The sequence below is a fragment of the Anomalospiza imberbis genome, chromosome 2 (genome assembly GCF_031753505.1).
Source record: "Anomalospiza imberbis isolate Cuckoo-Finch-1a 21T00152 chromosome 2, ASM3175350v1, whole genome shotgun sequence".
In the NCBI taxonomy this organism is placed as follows: Eukaryota; Metazoa; Chordata; class Aves; order Passeriformes; family Viduidae; genus Anomalospiza; species Anomalospiza imberbis.
The window spans coordinates 93,712,256-93,730,170 of NC_089682.1; the positions used below are offsets into that span (position 1 = coordinate 93,712,256).

Consider the following 17,915-nt stretch of genomic DNA (forward strand, 5'->3'; position numbering starts at 1 on the left):
AAATAACTCTCAACATGTCCACCTTAGTAGAAAAACAGAGGATGAAAGGACAAAGAATAGAGGATTAAAAAAAAAAAAAAAAAAAAAAAAAAGAAAATACAAAAGCTACTTTCCTTGCACTGACTGAGGGAACCAGACAATTGATTAGGGAGATAAATGAACCAAATTAGTCTGAAGGTTATTTAGTTTTTCAGACACAGACAACGGACTAGAAAGTCAGTCCAGCACTGCACTGATATTATTATCATTGTCAATAAAAGTAAAACAGTTTTAACAGTCTTCTGTGTTGATTTCTTCACTCCAGCTCTTTCCTACCTCTTTTGGATCATTTTTTGATGTTTTTCTCATACTGGTGTGGAAAGAGATCAAGAATTCTTTCTCTCTTATTTCTAATTCCTGAAGAACTAACTTATCTTTTGTTTTCAGAATCCTTTCCTTTATATCTCTGACTTAAATCTTGCTTAATATTATTAAAATCATCAAAGTTTTTAATAGTTACAAAAGTATTCCCTTTGAAGAGAAACACCTATGACTCAGTTACAACAATTATTATGGAAACTGTGTTTATCCCTATAGACTTCAGCTTTAGAATTACTTCTCTCAGCTCCCCTGCACTTGTAAAACTTCAGGGAATTATTACCACAATACTGCTTCCTCACCAAAAAAAAAAAAAGTTTTCCTGGTCACAAACAAAACCCTTCAGAATATCTGCTCTTGGACTTAGACATTCAAGAAACATGAGGATTTATTCTACTTCTGTTGACCTTAATTTCACCCCAGTCAGTATAACCTCTTGGGTTAATCACTTATGCTTGCCTCCTCAGAAGTCAGTATCACAAAACGTATGTGATAGCATCTGCTTCAGTTAAAGCTGAAAAATAGTTTCCATTATAGCTACCTGTTTTCTGACTCCTTGCTTATTGCTGCCTCAATAGCATTCTCTATAACTAGATGAACTCAAAACCCCTTCTGTGCTATCCCAATTTTTATTCCATAACACTATTTTGTTTCCTTGACCAAAGATGGGGAGATCATGAATGAACCCACGTTGTAGTTGGTGTCTAAAGGTCTACAATTAGCTCAGCAAGGAACAGCTTCACCCTTTCCCTTCAATGATAAGCTTTATCAAGAATCAAATGCAGTGAATATCTATTTTGCTGATGGCATACTGACAGAATTTCTATTCTTAAATTTTTCTCATTTTTTAATAATGCTTTTGCTTGGTAACAGGGACATATTACTGCTGTGCTGCAGTGGGTTCTTTTCACTTATATCAGAAAATCCCAGTTCCTTAACTTAATGAAAGGTTTTCAGGCTTCTAAATCTTAGGAACAACATTGTGGTTTCTCCTCACTTTGAGATGTTTAGTGATGGCAATAATTAACAATTCAACAATTCATTCAAGATATAACAACATGGTGTATTAAATCTCATTTGAAGACACTAGAAGACAGGTAAATGTGGATTAAACACATACTCAAATGTTGTGTGAAAAGACATTTGAGGTCTGACATCCATTTTCTCAACTAATCAAAAGTCTGTACTAAAATCAAAGTACGACTCAATGTACCTATATTTTCACAAAGATTCATTTCTTCTTCACTGTGGTACCATGCTCTTTCAGGGAGAAACACTTTAAAGTTTAATAAGGCTTCACCAATTACTCATAGACTAAGAGGGGATTCTTCCTTTTACCTTCCTTTTAGGAATGTGTCAATTCTTTAAAACTATAAAGTTTTCAAATCTAGAAAGCTCTAGAACATGAACAGAAATTAAAAGACATGGCACTCAAAACTTTCTAAATATTATTTTTCTTTCCCTGTTTTGCTTTTTAATACATTCCCATTTTCCAAGAAGAAAAGAGGAGAAGTATTTATAATACTTGCTACAGCAAGTTGTTATTACTCCACCACTACCATAAAATCTCAGTGGTGGAAGGAATGAAAGTTCAGGAATCTTTCTGTATGATGGATCAATACAAGAAGATACTCCTCTAAAATTGAATAAAATTGAGATTTTCCCCCAATTTAAAATGCTACTGCAAAACTTTGCTCTGCTCTTAAACAATTTTTTTTAGCCTTGGAGGTGTTGTAGTGTCTTTCAAGGTGGCAATTAAACTGCACAGAGAAAAATGGTACTTATAATTATTTTTGAAAGAGAAATAGAGGAATATAGAACGAAAATTAATTACATGCAAGAGAGAGCCCATTTAAACTTTAAACTGCAATGTAAATGGCACATCTTCTTGAAGTCTGCCCCTCCCCTTATCAGCCACATTTACTAATATTAAATATGAATTAACAACTGTACTTCCGCTCAGTCAGATGGAAATGGTATTGAAAGTAACAGAAAAAATGTTTGTTAATACTGACTTCAGCACAACTTTACATTTGAGTCTAATGCTACCAAACTTACCAGGGGGAAAAGGTAATTTTCCACTGGCACAAACATACCCTACAGACACAGCATGCCATCCATGGCAATGATAATTCTGATTTCAATTAGAACTTGCTAACTCTCCTGTGCCTCATTTTTACAAGGAAAATACAATTGAGAAAGGCATCACTGTGATTAGCTCCTACAGCCACCTTTTCTGAGAAGTCTGAAGTGACAGCCACAGGGGTAAAAATGATTGTACTAAAACATTTGCTAATGAGGCCCCTGTAGTACTGCTCCAAGAAGGACCATTATATGCTACATTTGTCAATTTCATCTCTTTGGCTTTCTTTTTATCATCTGCAAAAATAGTGATTAGGAGAGAGTTTCTTTTTAAGGCTTTATTCTTGATTAACCTTTATAATAATGCTCGTCACCTTCCTGTACGGCTAAAATGTTCCATACTTCCTACCAACTTATATGAGTTTCTTCAGACAATATGTACTCTATGATAACAGTCCAGAAACTTTCTGCTGAGCTATAGAAAGGGAGGCATTAAAAGTATGTGCAAATAACCTAACAAATGCAAAGCAGTAAGCTGAATGGAAAACACTAAAACTTTTTCTGTTCTTGTGGAAGATTCCTTAATGACAGAAATAGTAATATCTGCCATGAACAAACAAAACAGGAAAAGGAGATGGGAATTAAAAAAAATATAAAATAAAGTAGAATAAAAATGTGACTAAGAAAGAAAAATCATAGGAAAAAAACCTGATATTGGAATCTTCTATTACTTTCATTCTGTACTGTATAATTGAAAAATAGGTATACACAAAAGAAAATTCCTATGTATATATTGCTGTTAAAAGGAAACTTGATAAGTACTTGTGCCCTGCGGCATTCCGTTCTTTTCCCCCGGCCCCCGGGCAGCTCCGGTGCCTGGAGCAGCACCGCCTCTCTCCTGGACCCAGGTTTCGCCGCTTTTCCCGGACGCGGCTCTGTTCCACGGTCTGGGCAGGGCTGGCCGTGGTTTCTGCCGCCGCGAGCGAGGGACTTTGGCAAAGAGGCGAAGGAATGTCCAATTCACCCACGAAGGAGGCTGAAAGTCTTTTAATAGCCGTGGAGAGCTGCGGCGAAGAGGTTGCGACCCACCTCCAGCGCCCGCATGGGGGAATGTGGCCCTGAGATTCGGGAGGTGTGGGGTTTTATCAGGGGCGGGGTGAGGAGAGCAGAAGCCCTCCCGCCCAATGGGGACAGGTGCCGTGGTGATGACGAGGATCGCGGCAACCAATGGGGACGTGACAGGGGCAGACCCTGGGCTCTGGGGTGAATGTGTTTGTGGGATCAAGATGACAGACACCGAAGTCTCCAGACGGGATGGGGAGTGGTTACAGGAGTGACGGGCTGAAGCTCCAACAGTAAGATACTCGGAGCTGACTGCCTCGGGGTGGGGGAGAAACATGGGGGGTGCGCAGGGGTACACAGAGCTCGGTTAGCTAACACAGAACCCCTAATCTACACCCAAACCCTGGATGCCGCAGTGCCCAAAGTAACTAAAGGCTACGTTCTAGGAAAAAGACAAAGTTCTTCAGGAATACACATATTATATTTTTTATGTCTCTAAAATTTCAATATTAAGGAGCAAGATCTTTACTTTTGCTGAACTCTAAGGTGGCGATAAAGAGAAAACTGGAACTGAGTAAGGGATGAAATACACAACGTGGAATTTAAAAATACCTACAACACTCAGAACTGAGATTATTTTTGTTCATGTCATAAAACAATAAATATAAGGACAACTACTTTGTAACATTTTTAACCCTATAAGATTGTTAACCTTATAACAGATTTACTGAAAGTATATATATATATATATATACACACATCATTTCTAAACTTCGGAAGTTCAAGCATGTGGTCATTATCAATTGTCACTTTTTAGAGCACTTTCTAAGCTATTTCTTTACAGAAATATTTTTGATTGATTATGAAGAACTAGCAGAAATAAGGGCACATCTTTCTTGGTTAATTATGTTGTTCTTTCAGCTTTCAAAAGATGCATGCCTTTTACAGATGTTCAGGTTGGAATGAGAAGCATGTAATCTCGAGAAAAATAAGAAAGCATGAATTGACTGGAAATTATAGTTTGAGAGTTTATATTTCTACTTTGAATACCTTAAAAATTTCTTAGGATCTGACATCAGCAATGCCAATTAAAGATTAAATGTCTTGATTTTGTTTTCCTTTGGTTTTTACACTCATCCTTTAATCAATAGCTGATTTCTTTCTAACAAAAAAAACTTTGTAGTCCTACTCATTTTGCACACCTATCATGTGATGATTACTTAGACCTTACATTTTACACAAGTGGGTTTTCAGATTTTTTTTTTCTTTTTTCTAGAAAAACATTCATTATGCAAGCCAAGTGTAATTTTCCATTGCAAGGAAGATTAACCTGCCAGTAATGCCACTTGGCTTTGTCTTACAACACAAATGTTTTAGGATTTCTATGTACCATTTATATTTGAGAGATTTTCAAATGTTTTGCCCACTTTTTAAAAGGTTATTTTATAATTTAAACATATATATTTGTAGACTGTATTGACAACTACTGCCCTGGAGATTAACTTTGATTAGGAAACCATCAGATAGTTTTATCAAACCACCTTAACAGTGCATTAGTCAGTTTTTCTAAGTTTTTAACAGCGCGTTTATCCCAGGCCACATGCTATGTTTTCATGAAGGTGGGAATGAGCATGAAATATAGTCTCCATAAACCAAATTTAAAAGAATATGATAGCTCAAGTCTGCAAATGCTTGTTAAATATTTTGGATCCTATGGGCATATGATTAGTGTATTCTTCCTTATTGGGTGAAGCCTGCAAAATTTTTTTTCACCTGACAGTTTCAAATTATTAAAATTGCAATGATTTATTTTGCCCCCAATATTAAGCTGATTCTTCTGAAAAGTTAGTCCTCCACTATAGTCAAGTTCCATTCGTCGTGGCTAAAATAAAGTTCTAAATCATTAAATCAAACTCTGTCTATGCTCTCTGGCTTGGAAAATATAAAAGTAGTCACTGGAGATACAGGGTAATCCTCCTTGCATATTACATGTTTAGCTAAAACATTACTTCTTTTCTACAATGTGTCATCCAAACACTTTCTGAATCCTGTTTGGCTCTTTGCCAAGATGAAGCTAAGATTACTCATTTCATCCTTTTGGTGTTAACAAGGGAAAATAGTCCTTCCATTCACTCTCCATTTTCAGAATACCTTGCTAAGAATCCAACAGTTCCCATGTTGGCAGCTGTAATTACCTCAATTGTCTGGTTCAAAAATAAATCAGAAACAAAGCCAGATCATCTCTATAATCTGTTTTGGGTTTTTTTCAAACAATCCAGCATGCCCTGTAATGAACGTATCCTACAAAAGATTTCTAATGTTACTTTTCTGTCATTAATATTTTATTCACTTTTGTTGATGCTAGCATTATACTAATATTTTGACTTCTCTCTATAATTTGCAGGAGTGCATACCAGCCAGTTTAGTCTAGTGTTACTTACAATTAATTAGCTCTACTTTATATCTTATCATAGCATATAACCCCAGAATTGAGGGCTAATTTACTTTTCACCTGCATGACTTGCACTTGCATGACTTTTTCCTGTACCCTTGCACAGCTTAAGAAGCTTTAAGTACTTCTCTCTAGATCTTTTCATTGCTTTATAAAATAGGGACCCTCCAACCAGTAACTATTCCTTTACCTCCACTTATGCTAAATATGATCTAATTTCTCCTAGACTTACTAGATATTATCAAACTTGTATAACTTTTTACACTATGATTTTTTTTTAATATTAAGCAACTTCCTCATTGCTAGTAAGCCAATTCAATCAATTGCATTCAACAACAAAAACAACAAAAGAGGCTTTGCTAACAGAGTTACTAATTGATCAAAGGGAAGGTAATTCAATACATTGCTGTCTACACGCTTACATACAGAATGCTGAATACCTTAGTACCCACACCATTAGCCAAACATCGTTCCTTTTTACTGAATGATTCCTCTCTTGTCTTCATTTAGTTCACAATGCAACTGTACAATTTCTTTCAATTTACGTAAATCCTATTCAAATACAGATGAGCTAGAATGTTTGTACTGGTAAGCTGTTGTTGAAAACATTTGAGACACTATTTGAATCATTTTGTTATGAGGTATAACGGCAAAACATGAAGGCGAGTACTGAACAGTAAAAGTCCTGAGAAAGTACTGGTTAATGAGTAAGAAAGGGAGGCAAATGACAGCACTGAAAACCAGATTATGATTCTGTTTCTTTTCTTTTAGAATCTTCTGATGGGTTTTCTTTACCCTGGTTTGAATTTTTTTACTGTTTTTAGTAAATTGCCCTAGCAATATTATTTTCTCTCAGAATACAGTTGTGTGGGTTTTATTGCTTCACACTGTGAATGCCAGAATTTGCATTTTAATAAAGATATGTCAAACAATAAACTTGTTTAACATCCTGTGATGGATCTGGTGAAACTGTTTCTTGTAAGAGTGTACTATTGCACTCACTACACTTTTCTGCAGTTGTTAGAGACAAAGCTAAAACCAAATTCAGGCATTAACTTCTTTTTCAGCAATACCTGAAAATCTATTACTGGGGTACCACAACTCTGTTAGAACTGCAGTGATATGCAAAATATCCCCCAGATTCTACACCTAGCCTAAAAAAGATAAAATTTGGAATCAGGATGAAGACCTGAATTTCACCTGCATCACTCAGGGGAGGCCTTATCTACACTAGAACTACCTGAAAGGAGGTTTCACTGTGGGATGTGTTGGTTATTTCTCCCAGGAAGCAAGTAAGAGGACAAGATAAAATTGCCTCAAGTTGCATCAGGAGAGGTTTAGATTTGATAGTAAGAAACTTTTTTTTCACCAGACGGGTTGCCAAATATTAGAAAAGTCTGCACAGGTTAAATCACCAACCCTGCAGATATTTAAAAGACAAGTAGATGTGGCACTCAGGGACATGGCTTAGTGGTGGACTTGCAGTGCTCGGTTAATGGTTAGACCTGATGATCTTAAAGGTCTATTCCAACCTAAATGATGCTATTATTCTATGACAGATAAAGCTTTTCAAGAAGACAGCTACAATTACGAAGTGGTTAGAAACCCAAAGATTAGTGGTTAGAAACCTACTGACCACAAGATGAGAGGGTGCAATGTGTGGGTAACTGGTTATAGTTTATAGGACTTTTACCTCAAAGTATTACCTTTGCTGTCTACATGGTTGTGAAAATACAGTACTACACCACAGTCACTGAAAAAAGAAACAGACTTAAAAGCAAAAAATATCAACAAGTAAAAAAATCAAAGTCACTAATTATTCTTGAAAATATTACTCTATCAACTCTCCATATTGCTAACAATTTTATGACAACAGTGGAAATTGTCAGAAAGTGACTGAGAGACATATCATAATAATTTGACATAAGCCGAACCAAGCAAGTGTCTCTTGGATTCAGTTTACGGAAATAGAAACACCAAGTCACTAAACATATTACTGACTCATCAGTCTTCTGTCTCTAACTTTATTCAGCTACATGTGGTAAAATAAAACAAAAGTATCTCTTGTAACAAAAAAAAAAAAAAAAATCGCTACATTTTTGGATATCTTCTTTCAAAGACTGGCTCTGGAATTTAAAATATTGTTTATAGGAATTGTTGTGTCACATGGAGCAAATACCTTCCACTGCTCTGGAGACGAACCAAAGCAAAAAAAGATATCCTACAGCTCATCAACTTTTCAAATGGAGAACAAAAGTGATGAAGAATATTTCTTTGATCTCTGCTTCCATAGGCACAAGAAATATAACAAACTTACAAGATCCTGGTTTTTACTGAAGTGCAAAAGAGTAGGTCAGAACTTTTCTCCTGTGAAAAACCCCACCTGGCCAGGCAACCTGCATTTGAATACAGGAATTCATGAAAGCAGTGATCTTCACATTTTTCATATAATTACTTGCGATTTTTTTTTTTAATTTTAAAAATTTTAAAATGCCTTTGGTTGCTGGCTCATAATGAAACCAGTCATGCAGGGATAGACCTGCTGGAGCAAAGTACTCTATTGTCTCTCTCTGCCAACTTTCAGTCATAACTGCAGCTTTAGTTTGTATGAGCTTTCCTCAAAATTCTGAGTCCTGTTCTTCACCCTAAACAGCACTCCTTGCAAACAGCATGAAGAAAACTGCAATTACCTAGGTACAGTGTGCTTTATGTCACCATCTTTAAAAAAGGAAAAGCATCTGGCAATGACAGATACCTAATTACCTTCATGTAATGAGACATTTTTTGTGCAAATAGTAGATGACGTTTAGGTGCACCATAAGTTAAAATGTAAAAGGACCAAAACTACTTTCTGCCTAATAAAAACCATGTCATTGCACTTGATAGAGATACCCCAAGGGTTTTTTAATAGCTGGCAAATATGTTTAAAAATAAAGAGTACATATACATTTATTTTAAGGTTTTAAACTAACAAAATTTCTTGATACTCATTATTTGCCCATGTTTTCATTGTAATTTGTATAGCCTTTGAGGCATAGCCAACCATTTTCTATGAGGAATCTGATCTTGCTTAGTATTATAGATTTTCCTATAATGTTATATGAGTACTAATTAATAAGAAAATTTCTCACAAAGCTGAACTTTGTTGTGGGTTTTGGGTTTTATTTTGATCATGTTCATTACTTTAACTTTCAGATTTAATTTACTTTTGGACACTAAAAGTGTTACTCTAACTTTAGATAATAAACAGTCTTTATTTCCATAGCCTGAAAAAAAAAGTCTATTTTAAATTTTCTGTTGTGGGCACAAGTTCTTAGAATAAATCATGGTAAGGAGGAAAGAGAAGAGAGAGTAGTAGCCTTGAAGCTGTCTTTTTTTGGTACCAGTAAAATATATTTTCTATTAAGTTTCAACTAATTTACAAATTTTTAAGGACTTTTTTCTTTTTCCAGTTTGTGAACAAGAACTGCAAGCTTCCCCTCAAAGCCTCCAACAGAGATCAGTAAGAAGTACAGTCAGAATAATTTTTAGACAGATGCTCTTGCAAACTTTAGCATGCCAGCTAAGCCTTAGTTGGCATGTTTTAAAATCTCCTGGAACATGAAACTGTCCTTTCTCTAAATACAGCACCTTCCAAGAGCTCTAGGGAGATGCAAGGGTATTAAAAAGATACAGGAGGTACAAGGTTGGGGAAAGAGGAAGGGAGTGGGTGGTAGCCCTGTGAGCTGGCAAAATCTACTGGAAAAAGACCAGCATGCCATCTGCCAACATAACTGCTTAGAGAGGGAGCTACAGTTTGCAGCTATAGTGAGAGAACCAGAGAAATATATTTACATGATCTGGGTGGTAATTAGTATGCCTGTGCAAGGTTTTCTTATAAGGTGCTGAGCACACTAATGCATGGGAGTCATCCCACTTCTAGGTTCCGCAAAAGTTATTTTCTCTGTATTGCCAAGAAGTATTTTTGGAAGGCTGAACTTGAAAATGAAAATAAATGTACCTTAGCTGAGTACCACATTCCTACCTGAGATAACCAAATATTATAAAACAAACAAACAATCCCCTGACAAATGCAAAATTATCAATTGCCTGACCTATATTTAATTTTACAATTATTTATTAGTACTGAACTGTAGCTCTATAGAGTTATACTGATAAGTTTATAACCATTTATCACTTCACATAATAATGCATTTGTGTATCATGAAATAAACACTTTTGCTAATTAATGCAGTCTCCAATGGTAGATCCCTGATAATTCACCTTGCTATATTAACTTTTGAGTCTATCCTAGACAGTTTCAACAATATCTCTTTAAGGAAATCTGACACAAAAGGCTGTGTCAGACATTGTTACTGACAGGGTTAACTATTACTGACTTGAACCATGCAGTGTCAGAGCTGGACAACTGACCATGGCATATAGTCTTTCAAATAACATTACAGGCATGGTCAGTATGTTAAAAAAATACTTCTAAACTGAAAGAATTCCAAACCAAATAGTTTATTTTTACTAAACAAAACTCCTTCTTTTCCCTGAAATTATGCAAAAATGTTATGCACTAATTAGAAGAAAAAATTAGTCATATTGTTGTCCATCTACATGAGATCTATACATTGGCTTCAATCTCAGGCTACACTTCAGAATATTCACAGCTTTCATGTGATAGAAAATGTGTGACTCACTTGTTAAGTGGAGGTGGTTACAAGGATTGAACTACACTTAAATCTGGACCAGTGGGAAGGGTAATTGAAATTGTTTTAATCTTTGAGGACCTTTACAGCTTAGATCTTATCTTCTTTAGGAGGTATCCCCTTATTTTTGCCAAATGTAGCAAGAGTGATCAGAAGAACTCTTGTTAATGGGATCTTGATTCACAGCCAGAAAAGCCAGGATATATAAAGACTCTACAGAGGTAACTTCAGAAAGTTTGTTCTATCACGTAAAAAGTGACAGCATGACAACAGTTTCAAAAGTATAGCTACTTCTTTGAAACTTAGTCCAAACATTCCTCAAAAAATCACAGTCAGAAGAAATATTTAGACATGGTGCAAGACATGAATTTTTCTTACAGACATGTGAATATAAGCTACATTTAGCTGAACAACAAAAAAGAATACACATGATGACATTTACAAAGAGACATTCAACAAACTGCCATTCAGTGGCACAGACACTTCCACAAGCAGTGGAAGCAGGGACAGGTACCCTGGGAAAATTATATGGATGTTACCCAGTTGTGTAGGGAAGAGAATGGAAAGTAAAACTGACAGTGAACTTGGCAAGGGATGCAAAAAATAACAGGGGCTTCTACAGGTATGTCAGCCAGAAAAAGAAGGTCAAAGTAAACATTTATGCCACCACACAGTTGGTATATTAGAAACTGTGGACAAGGAGAACGCTGAGCTACTTGACAACCATTTTGCCTCAGTTTTCTGGGTAAACTGTCTTCCCACCATCCTGGAGACCTTCCCCCTGACTCAAGTGAATGGAAAGCTGGATTGGGACTGGGAAAAGCAAAGACTCTATAAGAGAAGATCAGCTTCCTGAGGAACCCAAACACACAAAACTCTATGGGACATGATGAGATGCATCCCAGAGTCCTAAGGGAATTGACTGATGCAGTTGCCAAGCCACTCTCCATATTAGAAATGTCACGGTAATCATACTAAATCCCAAGTACCTGGAAAAAAGGAAAACATTACACCCACGTTTAACAAACGTTAGAAAAGGAGAACCCTGAGAACAACCAACCTGTCAGCCTGACCTTTGTGTCTGTGAATGTCATGGAACATATCCACCTTAGCTCTGCTAAGGCATGTGGAGAGCAGGAAGGTGACTGAGGACAGCCAGCATGGCTTCACCAAGGGCAAGTCCTGCCTCATAAACCTAGTGGCCTCCTGTGACTACACTACAAGGGAAAAGCTATGGATGTCATGTGTCTGGTCTTGTGTAAGGTCTTTGACACAGGTCCCCATAACATCTTTCTCTTTAAATTGAAGAGATATTCATTCAATGGGCCTATAGGACAACTGTCTTCACAAATGACCAACACACATCACAGAACCTCACTTGGAGATGGCTGAACATCCCTCTGCCCATAGGAAGTGGTGAATGAATTCCTTATATTGCTTTGCTTACATGTGTAGCTTTTGCTTTATCTATTAAACTGCTTTTATCTCAACCCATGAGCTTTCTCAATTTTACCCTTCTGATTCCCTTCCCTATCCCGCCACAGGGAAAGTGAGTGAGTGAGGTGGGGCTTAGTTGCCAGCTGAGGTTAATGAACAAAAGGTAGACAAAGGCAGTAAAGAAGAAGTCCATCTTAGTTTCCAAAATGCAGTGGGTGAAAAATTAGCCCCACAGAAGAGTACAACACCCAAAGCCACAAGAAATCTTCTTCCATGCTCAGACATCCTCCAATTTCAAAGCAACTCCTTTAATTGCTTTTGGTCCAAGATCAGAGGAGAGACCAAGTAAATTGAAAAGCTGCCCTTGAACCTTACTCTTTATCCATATGCCAAGCCCCAAGCAAATGAATCAAACAGATTCAGCACACCTGAAGTGAATCTAAGGATGAAGGAATAATTGCATCTCTGATTTCATTCATTTGATGTGGCAGGGGTGGCCAAAAACAAAAGGACAGTAAGAGTACTATTTTTGTGGGACTTAAATTGAGATCAGCTCATTTAATCTAAGCTTCCAGAAGTGTCTGATGTTGAGTACTTAATTTATTACCTACACCTACATTGAAAAGTTAAATCAATTGTGGTATTTTTCTGTGATACCACCTATGTAGCTCATATAATTTTTTACATATTTTGTTCTTTAAGAGAAGGCAGGTTGATAGATATGTTGTAAATTCATTTTGTACAACTGATGTACGACTTTAAATCCTGCACATGAAAACTTGCATGAAAATTGTTCATTAATTCTCTTTGTTCAAAATTACAGATTTTCACCCAAAAGTTTTACTCCCCTAAGTCATCTTCATTCATATAGCCACAAAAAAACCCCAAAATCTATACTTACAAATCATAAGGAAAAAAGCAAGACTTCTGAGAAAACCTTTCCACTCTATGGACACTTATGCATAGGCTTGAAAACATAATTTCATTATTTTTTAATCTGCTGGTGGAGTTAAAAATGAAATAAAAATCAATCTTAGTGCTCTACTCCAGAATGAGATTTGACCTTGCACTTCATCTGTTCCTACTGTGCTTATGAGTTACAGCTGTCCATCTTTCTTCAGGCATAATTTGACATTTCACTAAATCATGACAAAGCTTCATTGGATTTCATGCTAGCATTCTGGGGTTCAGTATCTTGTTTCAGAGAGCCCAGGCAGCAGTCCATATTCCAAAATATTTTGCCAGCATTTGTAAACCTAATATCACTAATATTTGCAATGCAGAATTCCTGTCATGTGGGGTGCTGAGCTGTATTTTGGTTTCACAATAAACTAATTTATATTTTCCTCACAGAAGCAAAGACAACAGAATCCTTGTGGATTATGCAGCATAACCTGTATAAGTAGAATAAGGAAGGAGCTGGTTCCAAGGGAATGAATCGTGAAGTATCATGTTTTAAAAAATACTTGCAGAATTACAGCTGTGCACCTGAAGTCTCATCAAACAGGATGTGAAAAATTGCCACTGACCTCATGGAAGTTGCATATAATCTGCGACTAGTGATTTCAGGACTTCTGAATGTTGCAGCTGTAGCATAAAAATTTGAGGCAGGATCATGCATTTTGTAATTTTCAATAAATTCTAGGTCTCAATGCAGTGACTACAACAGAAGTATAAAACAATCTTTATAATTATTATTTGTTGTCTTCTCAAATTTATTTCAAAATCACTGTACTTATTACAGTGATTACATAGGAACTAAATGTCTGGAGTGGAGTATGTTCACTGCAGAGATCTCACACTCTTTAATAATAATAAACAAAAATATATGTGTTTCTCATCTTTTTGTTTTGTTTTGTTCAAAAGCTTCCTATGTTTCCATGTTTCCACATATTTTAGTAGCATTAAAAAGAAAGCTGCATTCTGACAAATGGGAATTTTGTTTCTAAACATGCCTTAGATCATTGTAAAGACCCGTAAAGGACACTGGGTGCTTATGTACCCGCTCTCAACACAGACTTTGTGAAGAATTTGAATACCCAAATTCTGCAAAATATTGAGCTTCCTGGAAGGGAATTTGCAACTGCATGGTGGGACAAGCAGAATGGAACCCTTGGCATGAAGGAAAAGGACTATGGCTGGTCACTGGGACACATCCATCAGATGTATCTTCTTCTCCTAGACTTAATTATATTATCAATGTAGACCTAAACATCTCTGTGAAACTAATACTTAAAACTTCATTTCTCCTTTAATTTCTGAGAAAAATATATTTTTTGCTTTTGCTTATCTTTAATTTTTCAAATATGTTTTCTAAATTTTGCTGTAGATTCTATGCCCATTTTTCAAATCTGCTTCTGCTTTATCATCTTTGCACAAACAGTATTGGAACTGAAACCAGAAAAAAAATAAATTCACACACTTTGAGCACCAAATTGACTTAAAATATTCCATTGAGTCATGATTCCTTACATTTGAACTCTCTTTTCCTACATCCCAAGTCTTGTGTTCCCTGACATATTGAAACTGCACTAGCTTCAAGGAAAGCCACTAAGTGTCTGTAATGTCAGATTATTTTCCAGTACAATTTGACTGAATAAATACAGTATGCTAAAAATGTTAATTCTTCAGATGCAAAGTAAAAGGATGCACACAATGATCCTCTCTGGACCGGCCCCTGGTCTGTCCCAGCAGAGTGATGCAAAAGCTGTGTCAAAGCCACCTACTGCAGGTTGGCTCTTCATCTATCCACCTCCAAGCAACAAAGATATTGGCTGGTGCTTCACACTGTACTCAGCACAGTCCACGTGATATACATTCCTAAAATCCACAGAACGTGATATACATTCCTAAAATCCACCCCTGGATGATGTATCTTCTCATGGAGATCATTCACAGGGACGAGCCCTTTGTGTCTAAACACAATTGGATATCACAGGTTTGACAGCAGAATGTGTAGTTCAGCCAATTTGGTTGGTGCCCCTGAGCATCCACATCGACAGTTTATTAGAAATACTAACTTTAACTGAAAAAACTTAGGAACTTACAGACTCTGTGACATTGAACCTATAAACTAATTTTATAGGGGGTTTTGCCATTGAATTGACATCTACAACTTAGATGATAATATGTTTAAACATCAGTCTATGTCTGGGAATTTGCTCTCCCACAGTTTCTATTTTTAGGTGTACATCCAAACTTAGACAAAAGACAAATTCTCATTCAAAATACTTCTTATTTTGATAAATATAAATAGTTTTCTGCTTACATTAATTTTACTGTCATAAAAAATGAAAAATTGAATAAGATAACAGGATGATTTAAACAAAGAAATTATCCAAACTAGCTGAAAAAGACACCCCAAAGGAAATTGAAGAAAGAAATGTAATAAGAAATCCCATCTCAATTTGAGATTTGTTATGTTAATGAGGGAAAAAGAAAAAAAACAAACCAAAAAACCAACTCTAAAACTCAAAGAAACACTTCTTGCTGATACTGTAATTGATTTCAGTTAACTTCTTTAACAATAATATGGAAAAGACATGGCCAGATGTAATCACAGACAACAATGAATAATTTTAATATTAATCTAATTAACTTAACCTCTTGGGCTTTCCTTAGTTAGCCTTGACATAATTTTAGCATAACAGTAGGTCACTAGCAGTTTATAGGCCACTATTTGAAAATCCTTCTCTGGCCTTATGTTCTGGAATTAATATTGAGGTAGTGTTTAAAGTACCATAAGAGATAAAGAAAGATGACCTAATTTACTCCTCCTGACTTTTTATTTAGCTCTGACTTTACAGTGAATAATAGCATGTCAAAGCAATCTTCGTTTGCCTAACAAGTGTCCAGCAAAAATGTAAGTTTAGGTTCAAAACTGTAAGCTTTCAGTTTCTGAGTTCCCATTTTACATTGGAAATATTCAAAATATGCTAGGAGGGCTTAAATGGTTTCTCTCTATGGACATTACTTGTGCCACTAAAGTCAAAATCAATTTTGTATTGACTTTATTCAGAGTAAGATCAAACACCTACTCTTCCTTCAGACCTATTTTCAGCAGGAAAGATTCAGCCACCTGGAATAAAATAAAAACATGACACAAGGTTCCCCAAAAGAGCTTTCAATGTTAGTCGTACCCGCAATGGAACAGCATTATTAAAAGCTGGTTGCTTTTCCCACTTCCTAACCCATGGCTGCAACAAATGACCTCACCCAAGTAGAGAATGACCTAAGCAGGCACCCATCACTCTCACTTTTTCTCTGAATGATGGTCTCTAATTTTTTTTCCCCTCTAGTCTTGGTTTTCTGTCACTGTAATATTATTAAAAGCTGTTCTGTTACACACTGTTTACAGTGCCTGGTTTTCAGTACCACGGACATCTGGAGGCTGGATTTACATGGTAAAATGGCTATGGGCACCATAAGGCTCACAGAAAATATCTGTTCTTTTATTAAGTCTGTTGACTTCTTGAGACACTTCACTTACTTGGCTAAATGACCACTGCATACTACCTATTACATAAGTAATAACATATAGTAGCTCACACACATGGCTACATGTAAATAACATTATGGCTGAGAACTGTCTTTATTTAGTTTTGTTAAGGAAACATCCCAATTTGATGATTCAGGAGGCACTGATTCTTTCACACGCCCACTAACTCCAGACTGACCCTGCTGGGACCAAAGCCCATTTTCAGCTACAGTGAGTCAATAGGTCTCTCTTTAACTCCCCACACATCCCACTCACACAGTCAGACCAGGTTCCCTAACCAGTTTGGCCCTAGGTTTCCCATGGCAGAGTCTCAGATGTCTCATTCCATAAAGCCATTTATTCATGGTGGAGTAACAGAGAAATAGCCTGAGCTGGTGCCTCCCAGGAGGGGCCATGAACAAAGGAATCGCTGGGCTTTTATCCCCTCACTGATCGAGCTTGACACAGTCTGGAGACTTTGGCTACTGCTGTGTCACTGAGTGTCCGGTCACCTGACTGTCTCCACATGTCCATGTGCCCTTCATTGTGCAAAGGGTGAGCAGTTCAAGGCTTCTTGCCTTGGGCTCCCACCCAGACCTCAGTCTGTAGCTCTTACTACAGCTTCACCGCAAGCTACAGGCACTCAAAATGTTCCTAAGCAGTTTTATGCTTATCCAGATTCTATACATACATTTAAATGTATATTTATGTGTTTAAATTCATTACTAAGATGGATGAAGGAAGTTCATATAATGTTATTTCATCTGTCCTAATTTCATTGCTATCATTCAGTTTAACGGCCACATTAGTTCAAGATAATTTTGAATATTTCAAAATACAAAAGGGTAAAGAAATTTTGTGGAAAACATGAACTGACCCACATTAATTTTGTATGCAGTGAGTATGAATAATATATTTTTATATGTATCCTTTTGTGTTGTATAAATTCTTCTCTGGCCTTTTACCTTCAACCAATGCTATGATTAAATCAATAGCCTGGTTTAAATCATCAGCAGTGAAGGGCATCAGAGCAACAGGGATAGCAGCTGGAACATTGTCAGAAATTGTGTTCAAAATCTATTTCTGCTGTATATTTTCTTTCATTTGATATATCTGTCCCTGTAAAATTGCAGTATAAGGTAACAACGAATGCTCTGTTCAGCACACAAATTCTCCCCTACCAGTATCAAAGCTTGATAGAATCATGCCATGTGATATGGCAAAAGGTTGGACAATGAGGAATAAGTAAAACAGAAAAAGTAGACCTAGATATCAGTTTGGCATGCAATCAAAGCTGTCGACTTCTAACCACTGCAGCTGCCTAGGCTTTGGTTAACTTCTCATTGATTTCCCC

At 36.4% G+C, this 17,915-nt stretch overlaps 1 protein-coding gene across 8 annotated transcripts in view; it reads right to left on the minus strand.

Moving 5' to 3' along the window:
- Positions 1 to 17,915, minus strand: part of PCDH9 (protocadherin 9) — a 669,192-nt gene that overhangs the window by 346,916 nt on the left and 304,361 nt on the right. The window contains exon 4 of one of the 8 annotated variants that reach the window (XM_068182299.1): positions 11,468 to 11,636. The exons of the other annotated variants lie outside the window; for them this stretch is intronic. Coding sequence (XP_068038400.1) covers positions 11,622 to 11,636 — 15 coding nt within the window. The 3' untranslated portion in view covers positions 11,468 to 11,621. Of the gene's footprint in view, positions 1 to 11,467; positions 11,637 to 17,915 lie in introns of those variants that run through there. 8 annotated transcript variants of the gene reach the window in all.